Source organism: Cibotium barometz, chromosome 49, assembly GCF_041138505.1.
Source record: "Cibotium barometz isolate CiBa-2024 chromosome 49, ASM4113850v1, whole genome shotgun sequence".
Taxonomy (NCBI): Eukaryota; Viridiplantae; Streptophyta; class Polypodiopsida; order Cyatheales; family Cibotiaceae; genus Cibotium; species Cibotium barometz.
In genome coordinates, this window is record NC_141094.1 from 2,524,944 (window position 1) to 2,540,334 (window position 15,391).

The window sequence follows — 15,391 nt, forward strand, 5'->3', positions numbered from 1 at the left end:
GATTTCAACAACCCCTAGGCTTCAGAAGCCCAGCAATGAAACAAGGTTCTTGCTGTAGATTCAATCCTCGGAAGTTAGATGGCCGAAACATGTGCTCTTTCCATAAACGTATACGTATGTCTTTCCTCTTCTTTCCTCTTCCTGGCATTCCTTATAACAGGACATAAATAGTAGTGGGGAACCCAAAGATTAGTGTCAAGCATATCTTCACATTTGTGAGCTGATATGTATCTGACTCACTGGAATAAGAGAGAACCCCAGCTTCATGTGTGCCCAAATCGACGTTGAAGTTGAGATTCAGTAGCCAGGTCACTTCATGGTTGAAAAGCGAGATGATCAATTTGAAGAATCTGCATGTGGCTGATCGCTGAATTTGGCACTACATCGACAAGTACAAGTCCCCTACTTGTGACTATTCTCAAGCACCCACTCACTAGAATAAGTGGTCAGTCACAACCAGCCCCAACCTACACCATCACAAACCTTGCATACCCCTCTCTTACCATCACAAATCTCCCTTCCGAACACAAAACACAAATGCAGCAAGCTTGTCACTCTCTAACAGGCGATGAAGACCAGTAAAGCACACAAGTGCTTAGTCCCCATGCATTCGAGGACATCTACAGCCTACGCAATGGCATGGTATAGTGACACATCGTTGCTACAGCCACATAATGCTGTTGATAAACCCAATTCTAATTACTTTCAGCAACTCCTTGTTCGATCAATAAGATCTTCAGTTGGAATAGAACCCTGATGTATAGGAGTAGGAACTGGTTTTCGCAACAGGACTTCACAATAAATAACAACATAAGAGAGAAGAAAGAAAGCAAAAATTGAGAGGCCAAAATGGCCTACAAAACAAAAATTGTAACTCCGCGCGCGCGCGCGTGTGTGTGTGTGTGAGAGAGAGAGAGAGAGAGAGAGAGAGGGGAAATTGATTCTTTTAATCTCATACCCAACCACAAATAATCCATGTGACCGCACCCAAGTGCAAGGAATGGGACTTGGACTTAGGATCTCTCGGTTAGGAGCCCGGTGCATAAACCAATGAGAGAGGGAGAGAGTTAGACGTCAAAACTATATACCATTAATAGCGAGTCAATTTTGCAGCGAGTTCTTGTACATTTGGGCCATTGCTCCATGGAGCGAAATTTGAGGCCAGTTGTTTTAATTTGGAGGCTAGTTCTAAAACATCTTCCTTGCCGCTGATGCCACTTGAACGAGGCAGGGCAAACAGTACTCGATTCACATCCTCATCAACTTCCAGACCATAAACTTCAGCAAACGCCTGTGAAAGGAAAGCTTTCATTTAAGCTTCTATTCATGAAGAGTCCAAAGTGGGCATGCACTAAACTACATGTACGTGGCAATCACTCACACTGCAATATTCTCTCAACCGCGTGAGCACAGCCCTAGCTGCATGCTCGTGCGCGCACAGATTTGAGAGAGAGACAGAGAGACAGAGAAGTCTTTTAACATCATAGCCAAGCCAGCAGACAGTGGACCACATACGATGCATATGTGGTCCCTCCATGCATGCCCACAGGTGTCTTACAAAAGACCACAAGGGTCTATGAGACCGAGGTAATATAACAAGAGTGTATCTATCATGCACGTTGGAAAGAGAGAGAGAGAGAGAGAGAGAGATCACCTTCTTCAACCTTTCAGGCACAGTAATATGTGGAGCTTTAGCTCTAGCCACAACATTTATCACTAACATTCCACCTTCACACAACCTGTCCTTTGCAGCCACTAGGAAGGACTCCTCCAGAAACTCCGCAGGTGGACAGCTCATCCCAGAGCTAGAAATTAGATTTAAAATGTCATTTCATTTCTCCAAATCAAATCAGGAAAAATGCAACAGAACCATGCCCTTCATTTACCTGGGATTTTCCGAGTCCGCATCAATAATTAACACATGAAGGTTGTCACCTTGGTCATGATCCTCTAATATGTCTTCTTTCAGGTCATCCTGAAGGGAAGGTGAAAGGTGACCATTTTGATCACTAGCCTTGGCCCCTCTATTTACAACAGTCAACCCATCACCAATGCAAAGCTGTCATACACGCCATCAGGTGAACACACATCAGCATTGCAAAGAGCCAAAAATGCTAAATTTTTAGATTTTCACTTGTAAAGATAACACCACTGTCCTGGCATCAATCAACCTACTACCTAGTACCAAGCCATTTTATTCAAGCGTCAAATCAATAATAAATAGAAAACTCTACACCATGAACCTCCATATTGTCAATACTAAGTATCCCACCTTTTGAATCAACTGAGTTCTCTCACTTTCAAACGAGCTCCAATAAGATTCAAGTTTTAATCAAGTGTCAAATCAATACTAAACATTAAATAGAAAACTCTACACCATGAACTTCCATATTGTCAATACTAAGTAGCTCACCTTCTGAATCAACTTTGTTCTCTAAACCATATTAGCTGAAGCTCACTTTCCCTTCCTTCCTCCCTCTACTTCTGAGGGTTAAGCATTTAAGGTTTTTCCCTTTTAGAGTTCATGTTTCTGCATATAGTCCTTCTGCTTTTAAGGTTTCCACAGTTTTAAGATTTTTACACTTCTTAAAGTTTGTCTTTTGAAGGATATTTGCATCATTACTGTTTCTACTTTCACTTTACACCTGGATTTCTCCCTGCCCTCCTGCATCTAGGATTTCTGCGCCTCACGATTTTTTTATTATTTTAGATTCCTCTTTGTGTTTACGGTTTTATTTTTCTGCATCTGAGGTTTTTACTTCTAGTGGTATCTGAAATTTAAGCCTTTAGGGTTTCTGTGTTTTTAAGATTTCGAGTTCAGTTTGCACAGAACATTTTGCCCACGGGCACAACGTATTGGCTCCCATTCTTGCCAATCTTTTTAACTGAGCACTCTCTGAAGGCTTCCCACCCTCCTAGACTACCAACACCATTGTCCCCATCCACAAAGCAAGAGACCTCACGGACCCAGGTAACTACAAGACTATCATGATTGGTCACACAATGGCCAAAATCTATGGGGCAGTACTAGAGGACATGATGAGCTCTATGGCAAAGAGAATGGGAAACAGAGCATCAGACCAGGCAGGCTACAGGAGAAACTTCTCCACGCTCAACCATATCTTTACTTTACGGGCTATCATAGAGGAGGCAAGGCCCTCAAAGAGACACGTGTGTTGCTGCTTTGTGAACTTCCACAAAGCCTTTGACTCCGTCCCTCGATCCCGTCTGATAGGCTGCTTGCAGGAGCCCCAATTCTCACATGAGATGATGTGGGGTGTGATGGCACTATGTGAGGCGGTACTAGGCCGAGTACGTGCACCCGGTGGGACCTCTAGAAATATATGCGGCACTATTGGGGTTAAGCAGGGCTGCCCACTCTCACCTACACTCTTTGGCCTATACATTGATGAGATCGCAGTATTTGTGGATAGTTTCGGAGGTAGAGGTTCACCATTGGCTCAGACAGTAGTGCATATGCTGACAACATTGTCTTGATCTCAGATTCAGCCGAGAGTTTACAGAAACACTTAAATGCATTGGACAGATTTTGCAGGGAGAGAGACCTTACGGTCAATTTGGGCAAAACCAAGGTTATGGTCTTCAACACATCTTATGCAATCGCCTCACGATTTTCTTTCATATACAGAGATGCCCGAGTGGAGATTGTGCAGAAGTATGTGTATCTAGGAGTCACTTTTACAGGCCCTTTGTTCTGCATGACCACAGCTGCCACCGACTGACTTGCTAGGGGACATGCCTCCCTAGACCGTATGGGGAGAGAGTGTTTCCAGTGTTGGGGTAAAGGCACTATGCCCACCCTTATAGTGTGTACAAGCCCATAAGTTATAGTACATAGTACACTTAGTACTTTTAATGTACTAAGTGCACTATGTGTACTAGTGCAATATACATGTGTGATAGGGGAGTCACACACTCATCTCATGAGTTGACTTATCCCCACAACTCTCTCTCTCTCTCCCTTGTTCTCTCTGTGTATGTCTCCCACACATGAATTAACCTAACCCTAATTCTTCTTTCTCCCACACAACTGGTATCAGAGCTCTGGTTTTAGGGTTTTGTTCTCAAGGGTGCAGAGCTGGAAATTGACCGTAGAAGAGCTGCAAAACGAGCTGAGTATGTACGCTTAGCGTTTAACACGCCTGCAGTCGACGGAGAAGGTGACGAGGAGCGAAACCCACACGCGATGAGGTCCGCCCGCCAGCCTGTCCGCCCAACGCTTCTTCTTCGCTCACTTCAGTGGCTCGCTTGCCTTCGCCTAGCGCCTAGTAGCCAGCGCTTGTTCGCCAACGCCTTCGCTCGCCTGCCCTTTGTTACGCTACTGGCTGGAGTTGTGTGGTGCAGCTGCGCCCCTTGCGAAGGGGTCGTACCGTACCGCCTGATATCCAGTCGCTAAAGCGAAGGGACTGCAACACGCGACAGTGTGAGGATGAGAGAGGCGTTACCCTCTCTTCATGCTGGCTACTCTCCTCGCGTCACTTGATGCCCATTCACTTCTTACAGGTGGTCATGGTATGCACCCATGGATCATTGATTCAGGTGCCTCCTTTCATGTCACAGGTTGCAGAGACTTGTTTGTCAGGTATACTGCTGGCAATGAAGGAGTGGTTTATTTGGGTGATAACCATGCATGCAAGATTCTTAGCAGAGGTGATGTGAGGCTTGTGTTTTCAGATGGCTCACAGCTTATGCTCCATGATGTCAGGCATGTGCCTGAGATCAAGAAGAACCTGCTTTCTACTGGACAGCTTGATGATGCTGATTATGTTACCACATTTGGTCGTGGAAAGTGGAAGATTAGTAAGGGCTCACTGGTTGTTGCCAGAGGCTCTAAGGTGGACACTCTTTACTTTATGCATGCAGTGTTTGTCACCATGCTAATGTAAATGCAACCGAGCTGCCGGAAATCTCTATGTGGCATAGCCGGTTGGGACACACGAGTGTCAAAGGAATGGAGCAATTGTCTCGTTTGGGTTACTTGCCTTCTCTAAAGTTTTCAAGTTTTCAGTTTTGTGAGCATTGTATATATGGCAGGCAACTACAGTGCCCCCACAAGAAAGCTCTTGGACAGAAAGATGCTCAGTTAGAGCTTGTGCATACAGATGTATGTGAGATGCCTCAGCTTTCTTTGGGAGGGGCAAAATATTTTGTGTCTTTTATTGATGATGCCACACGCAAGGTGTGGGTTTATCCTCTTCGTTTGAAGAGTGATACATTCTCAGTGTTTCAGAAGTTTGTTGCTCTTGTTGAGAATCAAACTGGCAAAACACTGAAGGCTTTGCGTTCCGACAATGGTGGAGAGTATATGTCCAAACAGTTTCAGGACTTTTGTGATGCTAAAGGCATCAAGAGGGAGCTCTCTACTCCTTATGATCCTCCACAAAACGGGACAGCAGAGAGGATGAACAGGACCATACAGGAGAAGGTCCGTTCTATGTTGTCACATGCTGCATTACCTCATGGTTTTTGGGCTGAAGCTGTTATGACAGCCGTTCATCTTATAAACAGGTCACCTAACACGAGGCTTGGTGGGAAAGTGCCAGAAGAGGTATGGACAGGGAAGCCTCCGTCATACAAGCACTTGAGAGTGTTTGGTTGCGTTGCGTACGTGCACATACGCAGGGAAATGCGCACCAAACTTGATCCTAAGTCTCACAAATGCATATTCCTAGGATATGGTGACAAAGGTGAAATGGGGTATAGACTTTGGGATCCCGTGAATAGAAAGATCATACGCAGCAATGATGTCATTTTTTATGAAACATGCATGTATAAGGAGCCTGCAAGGCAACAGGAGCCTAGCAGAGTCATCTTTGATGATGATGGACATCATGGACAACAACCAAGGGCTGTAAATCAGCCATTACAGCAGGAAAACCAGCCCTTAAATGGTGCTGAAAATGGTCCAAATGGACAGCCAGAGATGGCAGAAGGTATCCCTATGGATATACCACAGTTAGAAGAAATACCGGGCATGATATTTCAGCCTTATGGCATGGAACAGGAGCCACCAATGGGTGATATGCAGGCTGGACAGCAACCTGCAAATGATGGTCATTGGGTACGGAGGTCCACAAGACCCTCCAGAGCCCCTGACAGGTTTGTTCCAGGGGTTGACTACTTGATGCTCACTGACTGTGGGGAGCCCTCATGTTATAAGGAGGCTTTACAGAGGGCAAACAAGGCTCTTTGGGAGCGTGCCATGAAGTCAGAGATGGATTCTCTGCAAAAAAATGGAACTTGGAAGTTGGTGCATTTGCCTGCAGGCAAGAAGGTTTTGCCATGCAAGTGGGTTTACAGGCTCAAAGTTGCACCAGATGCAAAGCCAAGATACAAAGCCAGGTTAGTGGCTAAGGGCTTCAAGCAGGAATATGGTGTGGACTTTGATGAGATCTTCTCACCAGTGGTCAAAATGACCACACTTAGAGCTGTGTTAGCTTTGGTTGCGCATGATGATCTGGACTTGATTCAGATGGATGTGAAGACTGCTTTTCTTCACGGTGATCTCCATGAGGAGATATATATGCAACAGGAGGGTTATGCAGTGAGTGGAAAGGAGAAGCTTGTATGCAAGTTGAAAAAGAGTCTTTATGGGCTCAAACAGGCACCAAGAGAATGGTATCATAAATTTGATACATTCATGAAATCACAGAAATTCAGGAGAAGTGACATAGATCACTGCTTGTACACCAAGAAAGCTTTGGATGGCAGTCTATTGATCCTCATCTTGTATGTTGATGATATGTTGATTGCCGGGAAATCTCGTAAAGAGATGGATGCCTTGAAGCAGAGGCTGCATCAAACCTTTGATATGAAGGATTTGGGTGATGCAAATCACATCTTGGGTATGCGGATACTTCGGGACAGAAATCAGTGTTGTATTTGTCTCAGAAGGAATACATTGGCAAAGTCTTGCAGAGGTTCAATATGGACGGGGGGAAGAAGACTAGTACTCCTTTGCCTCCATATGTGAAACTCAGTGCTATGGACAGCCCACAGTCAGATAGAGACAGGGCTGATATGGCCAAGATTCCGTATGCTTCAGCTTGTGGCAGTCTCATGTATGCCATGGTTGCTACTAGGCCGGACATTGCATTTGCAATGGGAGTGGTTTCTAGATACATGGCCAACCTTGGCAAGAAGCATTGGGAAGCAGTGAAAGGTGTCATGAGATACCTGAAGGGCACACAGGATATGTGCATTTGCTTTGGCAAACAGGATGCATTAGTGCATGGTTACACTGGATTCGGATTATGCCGGTCATCCAGATAACCAGAAGTCTACTACCGGTTATGTGTTTACATTCACAGGAGGTGCTGTGTCATGGATATCCAGGATGCAGAAGTGCACTGCCTTATCTACTACAGAGGCCGAGTATATTGCAGCCACAGAGGCTTGCAAGGAGGCATTATGGCTATCTCGGTTAGTGGTTGATTTGGGATATACAGGGGATGTTCCATTGTTGCATTGTGACAGTCAGAGTGCCATTCAGTTGGCAAAGAACCCTGTCTTTCATGCAAAGACGAAGCATGTGGATGTGAAGTATCACTTCATCAGAGAGGTGATAGAGAACAAGCAAATTCAGCTTGTTAAGATTCATACGGATGACAACCCGGCTGATCTGTTGACAAAGAGTTTGCCTCCGGAGCGGTTTGCTCATTGCAGACACTTGATGGGCATTGGATGAGGCCAGTTTCAGCCTTGATATGGCCTTGTATATTATCATGTACATGCTGATTTTTTGTTTTCCTTCATTTAAGGGCACTTTGCCTTTAAGTGGGAGGTTGTTGGGGTAAAGGCACTATGCCCACCCTTATAGTGTGTACAAGCCCATAAGTTATAGTACATAGTACACTTAGTACTTTTAATGTACTAAGTGCACTATGTGTACTAGTGCAATATACATGTGTGATAGGGGAGTCACACACTCATCTCATGAGTTGACTTATCCCCACAACTCTCTCTCTCTCTCCCTTGTTCTCTCTGTGTATGTCTCCCACACATGAATTAACCTAACCCTAATTCTTCTTTCTCCCACACATCCAGACACATTTCCAAGAACCTCGCACTAAGTGCTCGCTTTTTAATACTCTAGTACAACCAGCGGCTATGTATGGTGCAGCCTTTTGGGGACTAGGCCTAGGGAAGGATCACTGGAGGAGCATAGAGAGGCTACAGGTGATGATGTTGTCATGCATGATCAGGAGTAAGCCATCTGTACCACATGACATTCTACATGCAGAGTTTGGGATGGCCCCACTGGTTACAGATGCCCTTTTTCAAACTGTCACTTATATTCAGCATGTATGCACGCTTGATAGAGATCGCCTCCCACGACTAGCACTAGAGTCCTCTATGCAATTATATTGCGACAGTGAGAAGGAGCGATTGAGACGAGCTGGACTGCCCTCCTCCTCAGTGACACGGTCACCACCATTACCGACACATGCATGGTACTCTTGAGGTAGTCGAGTGGTTTCATGCACATGGCATTAAGATGGACCGTCTCCCCCTGTTTCAGTATAGCCTAGATTCCCCCTACCTTGATCTCTCAAGACAAGAGATCAACTAGATCATCCAGGTAGATCTACTCGGACTACACATACACCAGACATGGATGTCTCTATCAGAGATAGATAAGAAGTGTGAGTTCTATAGAGATCACTTCTTGAGACTCTTCGATGATAAATTCTTTGAGATCCCGGGATACATACAGATACAAAGCCACTGGCAAGTGGATATCTCTCTAGGCCATTTAAAATGGCCAGCCCATGTGCAGTCCCCATCTCCAAGAGGTATCTCCCATACTCAGTACACTCCACCTCATCCTGTGATCTCCGGGTCAAACACATCTCCTCCACATCTATCTCTCTCAACATCTCCTCCGAAGTGTCAAAGAAGGAGGTCTGGTACTGAGCCGTTCGAGCATTAAAGTCCCCAAGTATGATAACATCTCCCTCCCTGGAGAACTAACATATGTCCTCATCTAGAATCATATGTGGAGATTGCCCCTTGGGCGCTGCATAATGAGATGTGCTGGGTGGAAAGTAACATATAGCAATGTATAGGGGTCTACCCTCATCTCGTCACTCTGACCCACATGTACCTCGCGCTCTCATCACGGCGCATAACATGGATGAGTGCCTGAAGCTCCTCTCTAAAAAGAACTGCAACTCCTCCAGATCCGCGACCACCATGCTTTGAACGGGCCTCCTATCTACAAGTCGTCTCCCATCTGTATCCCGCCACTCTCGGTAATGTGGTGCCTAGGGCCTGATGTGTCTCCGTGCAGAAGATGATGTCCCTATCTCTGAAGCTGTCCTCAAAGGCCCCCACATCCAGTCTCGATCCTCCGTTGGAGTTCCATACTGCAAGTCTCAGACTGGTCCCATAGGTCTCGCACCGTCAGGTGGTGCGTCTCTCTAGTATCACCACTCTGCCTCCTCTGTAAAATGCTTGCAGACAGCATGCGAGTGCAGCAGAAAAACGCGAAAAGCAAACGCGTTGAGGTTTTTTTTTAGCTTTCGTTTTTTTTTTACCACGCCTAGTTTATTCTTACTTTCGATTTTTTTGCTAAACCTTAGTAAAAGGGTTTTAAAAACCCACTTATTACTTTATCAGTGTTTTTTTTCCTTTTTTTTAAGAAAACAGAATATATATATATATATATATATATATATATATATATATATATATATATATACCAAAACAAAACACAAAAGCAAAGTTTTAAAGCTATACATGCTTTTGGGGAAGCCTATATATTCCCCTTAAGCGGGCTTCTTGCCACACATCTCTCAAGCTATAAAGCTCTCTAGCACTCTCTTTGTGCAAGATAAATATTTTCTCTCACCTTGCCCTCTTCAAGATGTCGACCCAAGAATACGAGTTAGAGCCCTTTCTCGAACGTGAAGACCTGCCGGCTACGGAAGTCACCGATGCCTATCTTTTCCACGATTATGTGTCAAAATCAAATTTCCAAGAGTTTAAAGTTGCTCTCGAAGCTTCTTCCTCGGAACGTCAAGCACAAATCGCCGTGCAGATGCAGGCTTTACAGAACTCCATCTCTTTGTTGACCACTACCCTATCTACTCTTTCGGGTATGGATACCTTGGCATCTGCTTTAGGCCCCAATATTACTCCGAAATAGTTCGGGGGCAAGCAAAAGCAACGTACCAAGGAGATAGTGGACCCTTGGCTACATAAGTGGCAAGTCCATTTCCAGTTCCATCCATATGACGATGGGAAAAAGATCCAATCAGCAGCAGGTTTCCTCTCAGACAAAGCTTTGCTTTGGTGGAAGGAACTCAACCCTAAACCAACAACTTGGGCACAGTTCAAAGACGTCTTCAAGAAAGAATTCCTCAAGAAAGAGGATGACTATGATGTTGTTGCCCGGTTTACTACTTTGACCATGACCTCGCAGAATTTCACTTATGAGGTCTATCTCCAGAAATTTAGGGACTTGCAAATGAAAGCTACGAAGATGAATCCCACAACTCTTTTGGGTTTCTTCGTAGCCGGTTTACCCGACTCATACCGTTTACAAGTTAAAAACAACAAATGCAAAACTTTGGACGAAGCCATTCATTCCGCTCGTATCTATGGTGATACAATGGTCTCTTCCAAGTCTAAACCCATTACCGAGCAGGGGAACAAGCACAAAAGGAAGTTCTCCGCACCAATGGCTAGCACGACTGAAGGAAAGTCTTCGGACCCAACTTTCGAGAATTCAACTTCGACACCAACGAAGAAGAAACGTCTCCTTAAGGCTTTGAAGCTCAAGAAGGAGGAACGTTGCTTCATCTGCGAAGAAAAAGGACATATGCGTACCGAGTGCCCGAAGCAAAAGGGTGCAAAGACCAACGCAGGACCCAAGCCAAAGACAGCTAACCAGCTGTCTTTGACAGATACGTCAGTTACTGTACTTTCTCGCCCTAGTACATGTTCTGATTGTCTGTTCAACTCTAAAGTTTTTGGCTTGCATGATCTTCTCCGAGTTTATGGTGAAGTGAATGGCCATAGAATCCACATTCTTCTAGACCCTGGCAGCTCACACAACTTTGTTATTTACAAACTTGTGCAGAAATTGGGTCTTGACACAACACCCAACGATCATACCTATGAGGTACGCCTACCTGCGGGTCGGCAAGTATGGGATCGAAAGGTGGAGATGCTACCGATCCGGATTCAGGACTACCAAGATACTCTGGAATGCTATATTATGCACCTAGAACATGTAGACTTGTTATTAGGGATTAAGTGGTTTAAGACTCTTCAAGTCCAGATAGATTGGTCTAGTCATATTTTTTCTTTTGAACATAGGAACACCCAGTATAGTATCTTAGGTCAGGGACCTCTTGTAAATACAGTTGATTTTTGGCAATATAATGAATTCTTCTTTGTCTACTGCTTTCCATTGTGTATTGATTCCACTTTCTTCATTTCTCATACCTTCTATGGATGTCAATAAATTAAGTGTATTTGAAAGCAAAGAATTACAGAAGATACTTGATTCGTTTCAAGATGTATTTCCTAAGAAACTGCCATCGGGTTTACCACCTGAAAGGGCAGTAGATCATCGTATTGACCTGATCCCTGGTGCTCATCTTGTTAGTATTCCACCTTACAGAATGAGCCAAGCTGAGGAAGATGAGTTGGCTAAACAACTCGAAGATTATCTCACGATTGGCCATATCCGTCCAAGTAAATCACCTTGGGGTGCACCTGTGTTGCTTAGGAGAAAGAAGGACAACACCTGGAAGGATCGTGTTGAGGAGGACGCTACATGGGAGACATTGACTACTCTTCAGAGAGATTACTTTGGCTTTTTAGTGAGCTCAAGAGTGAGCTCTTAGAGGAAGGGGAGTATGTCATGTGCACAGTGTGTATCTACCGTGTGCTACAAGCACACAAGACTAGCTTCGAGGTTTGGGAAAGCTTGGAGCTAGGCAGGCTGATTGGCGAGCTGAGTTAGGGATAGACTAATGGGCAGGCACCCAAGTATGGACAGGCAGGCACCCAAGTGTGGACGCTCAATAACCGACCAAAAGCCTATAAAAGGGTGGCCAAGGTTAGTCATTAGGGATATAGAGTCTCGCGTGTCTTTGTGAGAGCTCTATTGTCAGGAGCCTGGATCTAGTGCAGACGTGCACCTGCTTCAAGCAGCCGAGGCCGACAACAGTCTCGAGGCCCACGAGGGTAGCTTCGTGGCGGTAACGAGGTAGAGATTGGTCGGTAAGTCCATCTAGTTAGCTCATCTCGTGGCTCGGTGGGGACAGCCAAGACTTGTGGGCTTGCCCACGGCTATCAAGGTTGGGAGGTGAGTCAGACCTGCACCCCCGTCATGTTTGTTTGGTTTGTTTGCAGGTTTTGAGTCATGTACCAGGAGCATTCTACGAGGAGATCCTATCGGGATTTGACAATTAAATGCCGAAATGTTAATTATGCTCATGGTCAAGTGATGCACGCCCACTCCCGCGCTTCCCGGGCGAGTTTCATTGGTATCAAAGCATAAGGCTTTCTCTCATTCTTATGTGAGAACGATCTTATTAAGGTGCATACTATGGCCATTGGAAGGATTATACATAGCAGTACCAAGCATAATTGGAAGTAAACATTATGGTTTTTTGGAGTGAGGACTTATTACGTTTTTACATTTTTAGAGGTTTGAGAGAAGTGAATTATTTCCAAGGTTTTCTCTCCTAGTGGTCTGTGTGTGTGTGTGTGCTAACATGTTGTGGTCTGTGGTCTGTGTGTGTGTGTGTGTGCTAACATGTTGTGTTTTGTTTGTTTTGCAAGCTCACAAGTTCTCCTTGCTCTCTCATGCTCCAAGCCCTCCCTTGAGACTCTAGCTAGCTCAGGTACCCCTTCTCCTTTGCCCTTGCTGTTGATTGTGTGTGTGTGTGTGTGTGTGATTTCACTGCTTTGCTAATATGTCTTGTTTGTGTTTGTTTTGCAGGGTTTTTGCTTATTTTCTCTCAAGGCTCAAGCTCTCTCTTGTTCTCTCGGTTGCTCAAGCCCTCCCTCGAGACACCAATTAGCTTACAATCTCTTTGTAAGTGCCCGTCTATCTTCTATCTTTGTATTATGGAAGCTGCTTCTCCAGCTCAAAGCAAGCTATAATGGAGTTCTATTTGTTTCATGGCTTCATGATGTTCTCGGCAAAGAAGAAGAGCTTAGTATTCTTTGAGGTTACAAAGCTATTACTTTTTTATTCTTCATGGTTTATGTATTTTGAACACCTAATCCTTGTGTGTAAATGCAAGGAGAAGTGTTGTATGTTTTTCTTGAATGTGTTTCAATAAATTTTCTTTTCATGGCTGAGAAGCCTAGAATCTAGAGGTCATCTCTATTGTGAGCACAATGCTCAAGGACTGCAATATATGACATGGTTATATATATATGGTCATCTTTTGCATTCTTCAGTTTGATGGCTTTATGGACTTATGGCTCCCTTTAATGGGATGAATTCTTTTCATGGCTCCCTTTATTGGGATGGATTATAACTATTGACCTTTCTGGTACGCAAGCCCAGAGTGAACCCGTCCACGTCCAAATGATATGGCACTAGGACACATCCCATCTTGGTCCCTCAAGTCTTCTCAGGCATGTTGCTCATGGTTCGCTTTGCTTCAAGCTCTGCCCGCAATCGCTCCTCTTTGGCCTTGCGTTTGGTTTTCTCTGCCAGTTGTTTGGCCAGTCTTGCTTCACGGTCTCGTTCTTCTTTTTCGGTCGTTCATCGACACCACTGCTCCATTGAGGAACTTTGTTCTTTGGGTGTCTCTTATTAGGCCAAGGTTGCCTGTCATTCTGCCAATTTTTTTCCCATTTGGGCTCTTTCGAGTTGAATCTAGAGTTGCCTTATTTGCTCCTTTAACTTTTGGTTATCTTCATCTTCTTTTTGTGGAAGCATTTCTTCGAATGGTTCTTCTTATGTCTTCGGAGCTTGATGCCATGGTGGATGGGCGAGTGGTTTTTCCTGATCTCTGCTTTACCATCCACAAGATGCTCTCACCCTAGGTCGCCGAGTTGAATCACCTCCCATACTCTCATACCAATGTAGCATACACCAAACTAGGACCGTGTGAAACGACGATGCCTTCTTTATACCTGAGTTTAGTGAGTCTTTAGCAATCCTTTAAATAGCATACATGAACTGAAAGAGTAGTCGAGACGACACCAAATGGGGTCCCAATTACCCACTAAAGGGCCCCCCTCTGCAAGCAAGAGTATTTGCTTTATTTCTTCTGGAGAACCGAATACAAGGTAAACTGTGTCCACAAGATTGAGCGGACAAACTGATTGAATGACCGACCGCCAAATGCAAGGACAAAGTGACCAAACGTTGGGCAGAGGTGTGCATAAGCTGTAGGCGAACTGTGAAGCTATCTTCGCAGAGAATACACCGGCCCAAGACTGAGGGATGGTGTGCTAAGAACTCTGGGAAGAGACTGAGCTTCGGATGCCTTGGACTTGAAAGCACAAAGGATGCTGAAAGTATGCAAAGGCAAGCTGCCTAAGCACACATGCTTGACTGAGAATGTATACTTGAGTTTTTATCTGATGATTTCTAGACTATGGCAGGCTCACCCTTTTATATGTCCAAAGGATGCAGGTCGGCTGGTTTCTACTGCTGTCGACTTGTTCAAATCTGCCACGACTGGGATTAATTAGCATTAAATGCTGAATTAGTCGTGGGGCTTCTAGCTGCTGGCTGACTGCTGCCCAGGCCACATAGATGGCTGTCGACTGGGTCTTACTATTGGCTGAAGGTGTTTACCACCCATCGCAAGGCTGTCCCCTCCTTGGGTTGGCCTTGGGGCTGGCCTTAGGACTGGCCCCTACTACATTGATGCAACTAACATGCTCTAATGCATTCTAATGCTAAGGCTGACATCTACATGTACCTACATGTACCTACATGAGGAGTACTTGCTGAATTCCCCAAAGTGGGTTAAGAGGACTGACCTGACAGACCTCTATAGCTGGGAGACTGACCAATGTAGCTCGTGCTTGACATGTCCCGGACTGGGGCTCACAAAGGAGTCATGGCATACAACAAAATATCCTATCAAGGTACTACTTCTGTACATGTTTTTTGCACTATCGACGATGAGCCCATGTGTCACTGTGTACCACAGTGCATGGGTGCACGTGACACCGCCACATTGCTCTTTGTGAAAGAAGATCACATATGCACGTAAATTTAAGGGGGCCAAAGGTATAAAATCAAGGGAGGGACTCTTTTTTCTTACAAAGCAAGAGAGAGCTCTCATCTCCCCATGGGTCTACACAGTTGGACGCCTGGTCTCACGCATGCATCGTGTTGGTCTGCTTGGGGCTGATGCAGCAATCGCCTTGGTCACCT

At 45.0% G+C, this 15,391-nt stretch overlaps 1 protein-coding gene across 2 annotated transcripts in view; it reads right to left on the reverse strand.

Moving 5' to 3' along the window:
- Positions 1-1,067: 1,067 nt before the first annotated feature.
- LOC147610199 (S-adenosyl-L-methionine-dependent methyltransferases superfamily protein) overlaps positions 1,068-15,391 on the reverse strand; it is a 34,822-nt gene continuing 20,498 nt past the window's right edge. The window contains exons 14-16 of one of the 2 annotated variants that reach the window (XM_086786609.1): positions 1,887-2,059; positions 1,655-1,805; positions 1,068-1,291 (exon numbers count right to left, since the gene is read on the reverse strand). In XM_086786609.1, coding sequence (XP_086642735.1) covers positions 1,091-1,291; positions 1,655-1,805; positions 1,887-2,059 — 525 coding nt within the window. In that variant the 3' untranslated portion in view covers positions 1,068-1,090. Of the gene's footprint in view, positions 1,292-1,654; positions 1,806-1,886; positions 2,060-15,391 lie in introns of those variants that run through there. The other variant, XM_086786610.1, reaches the window with a different exon arrangement.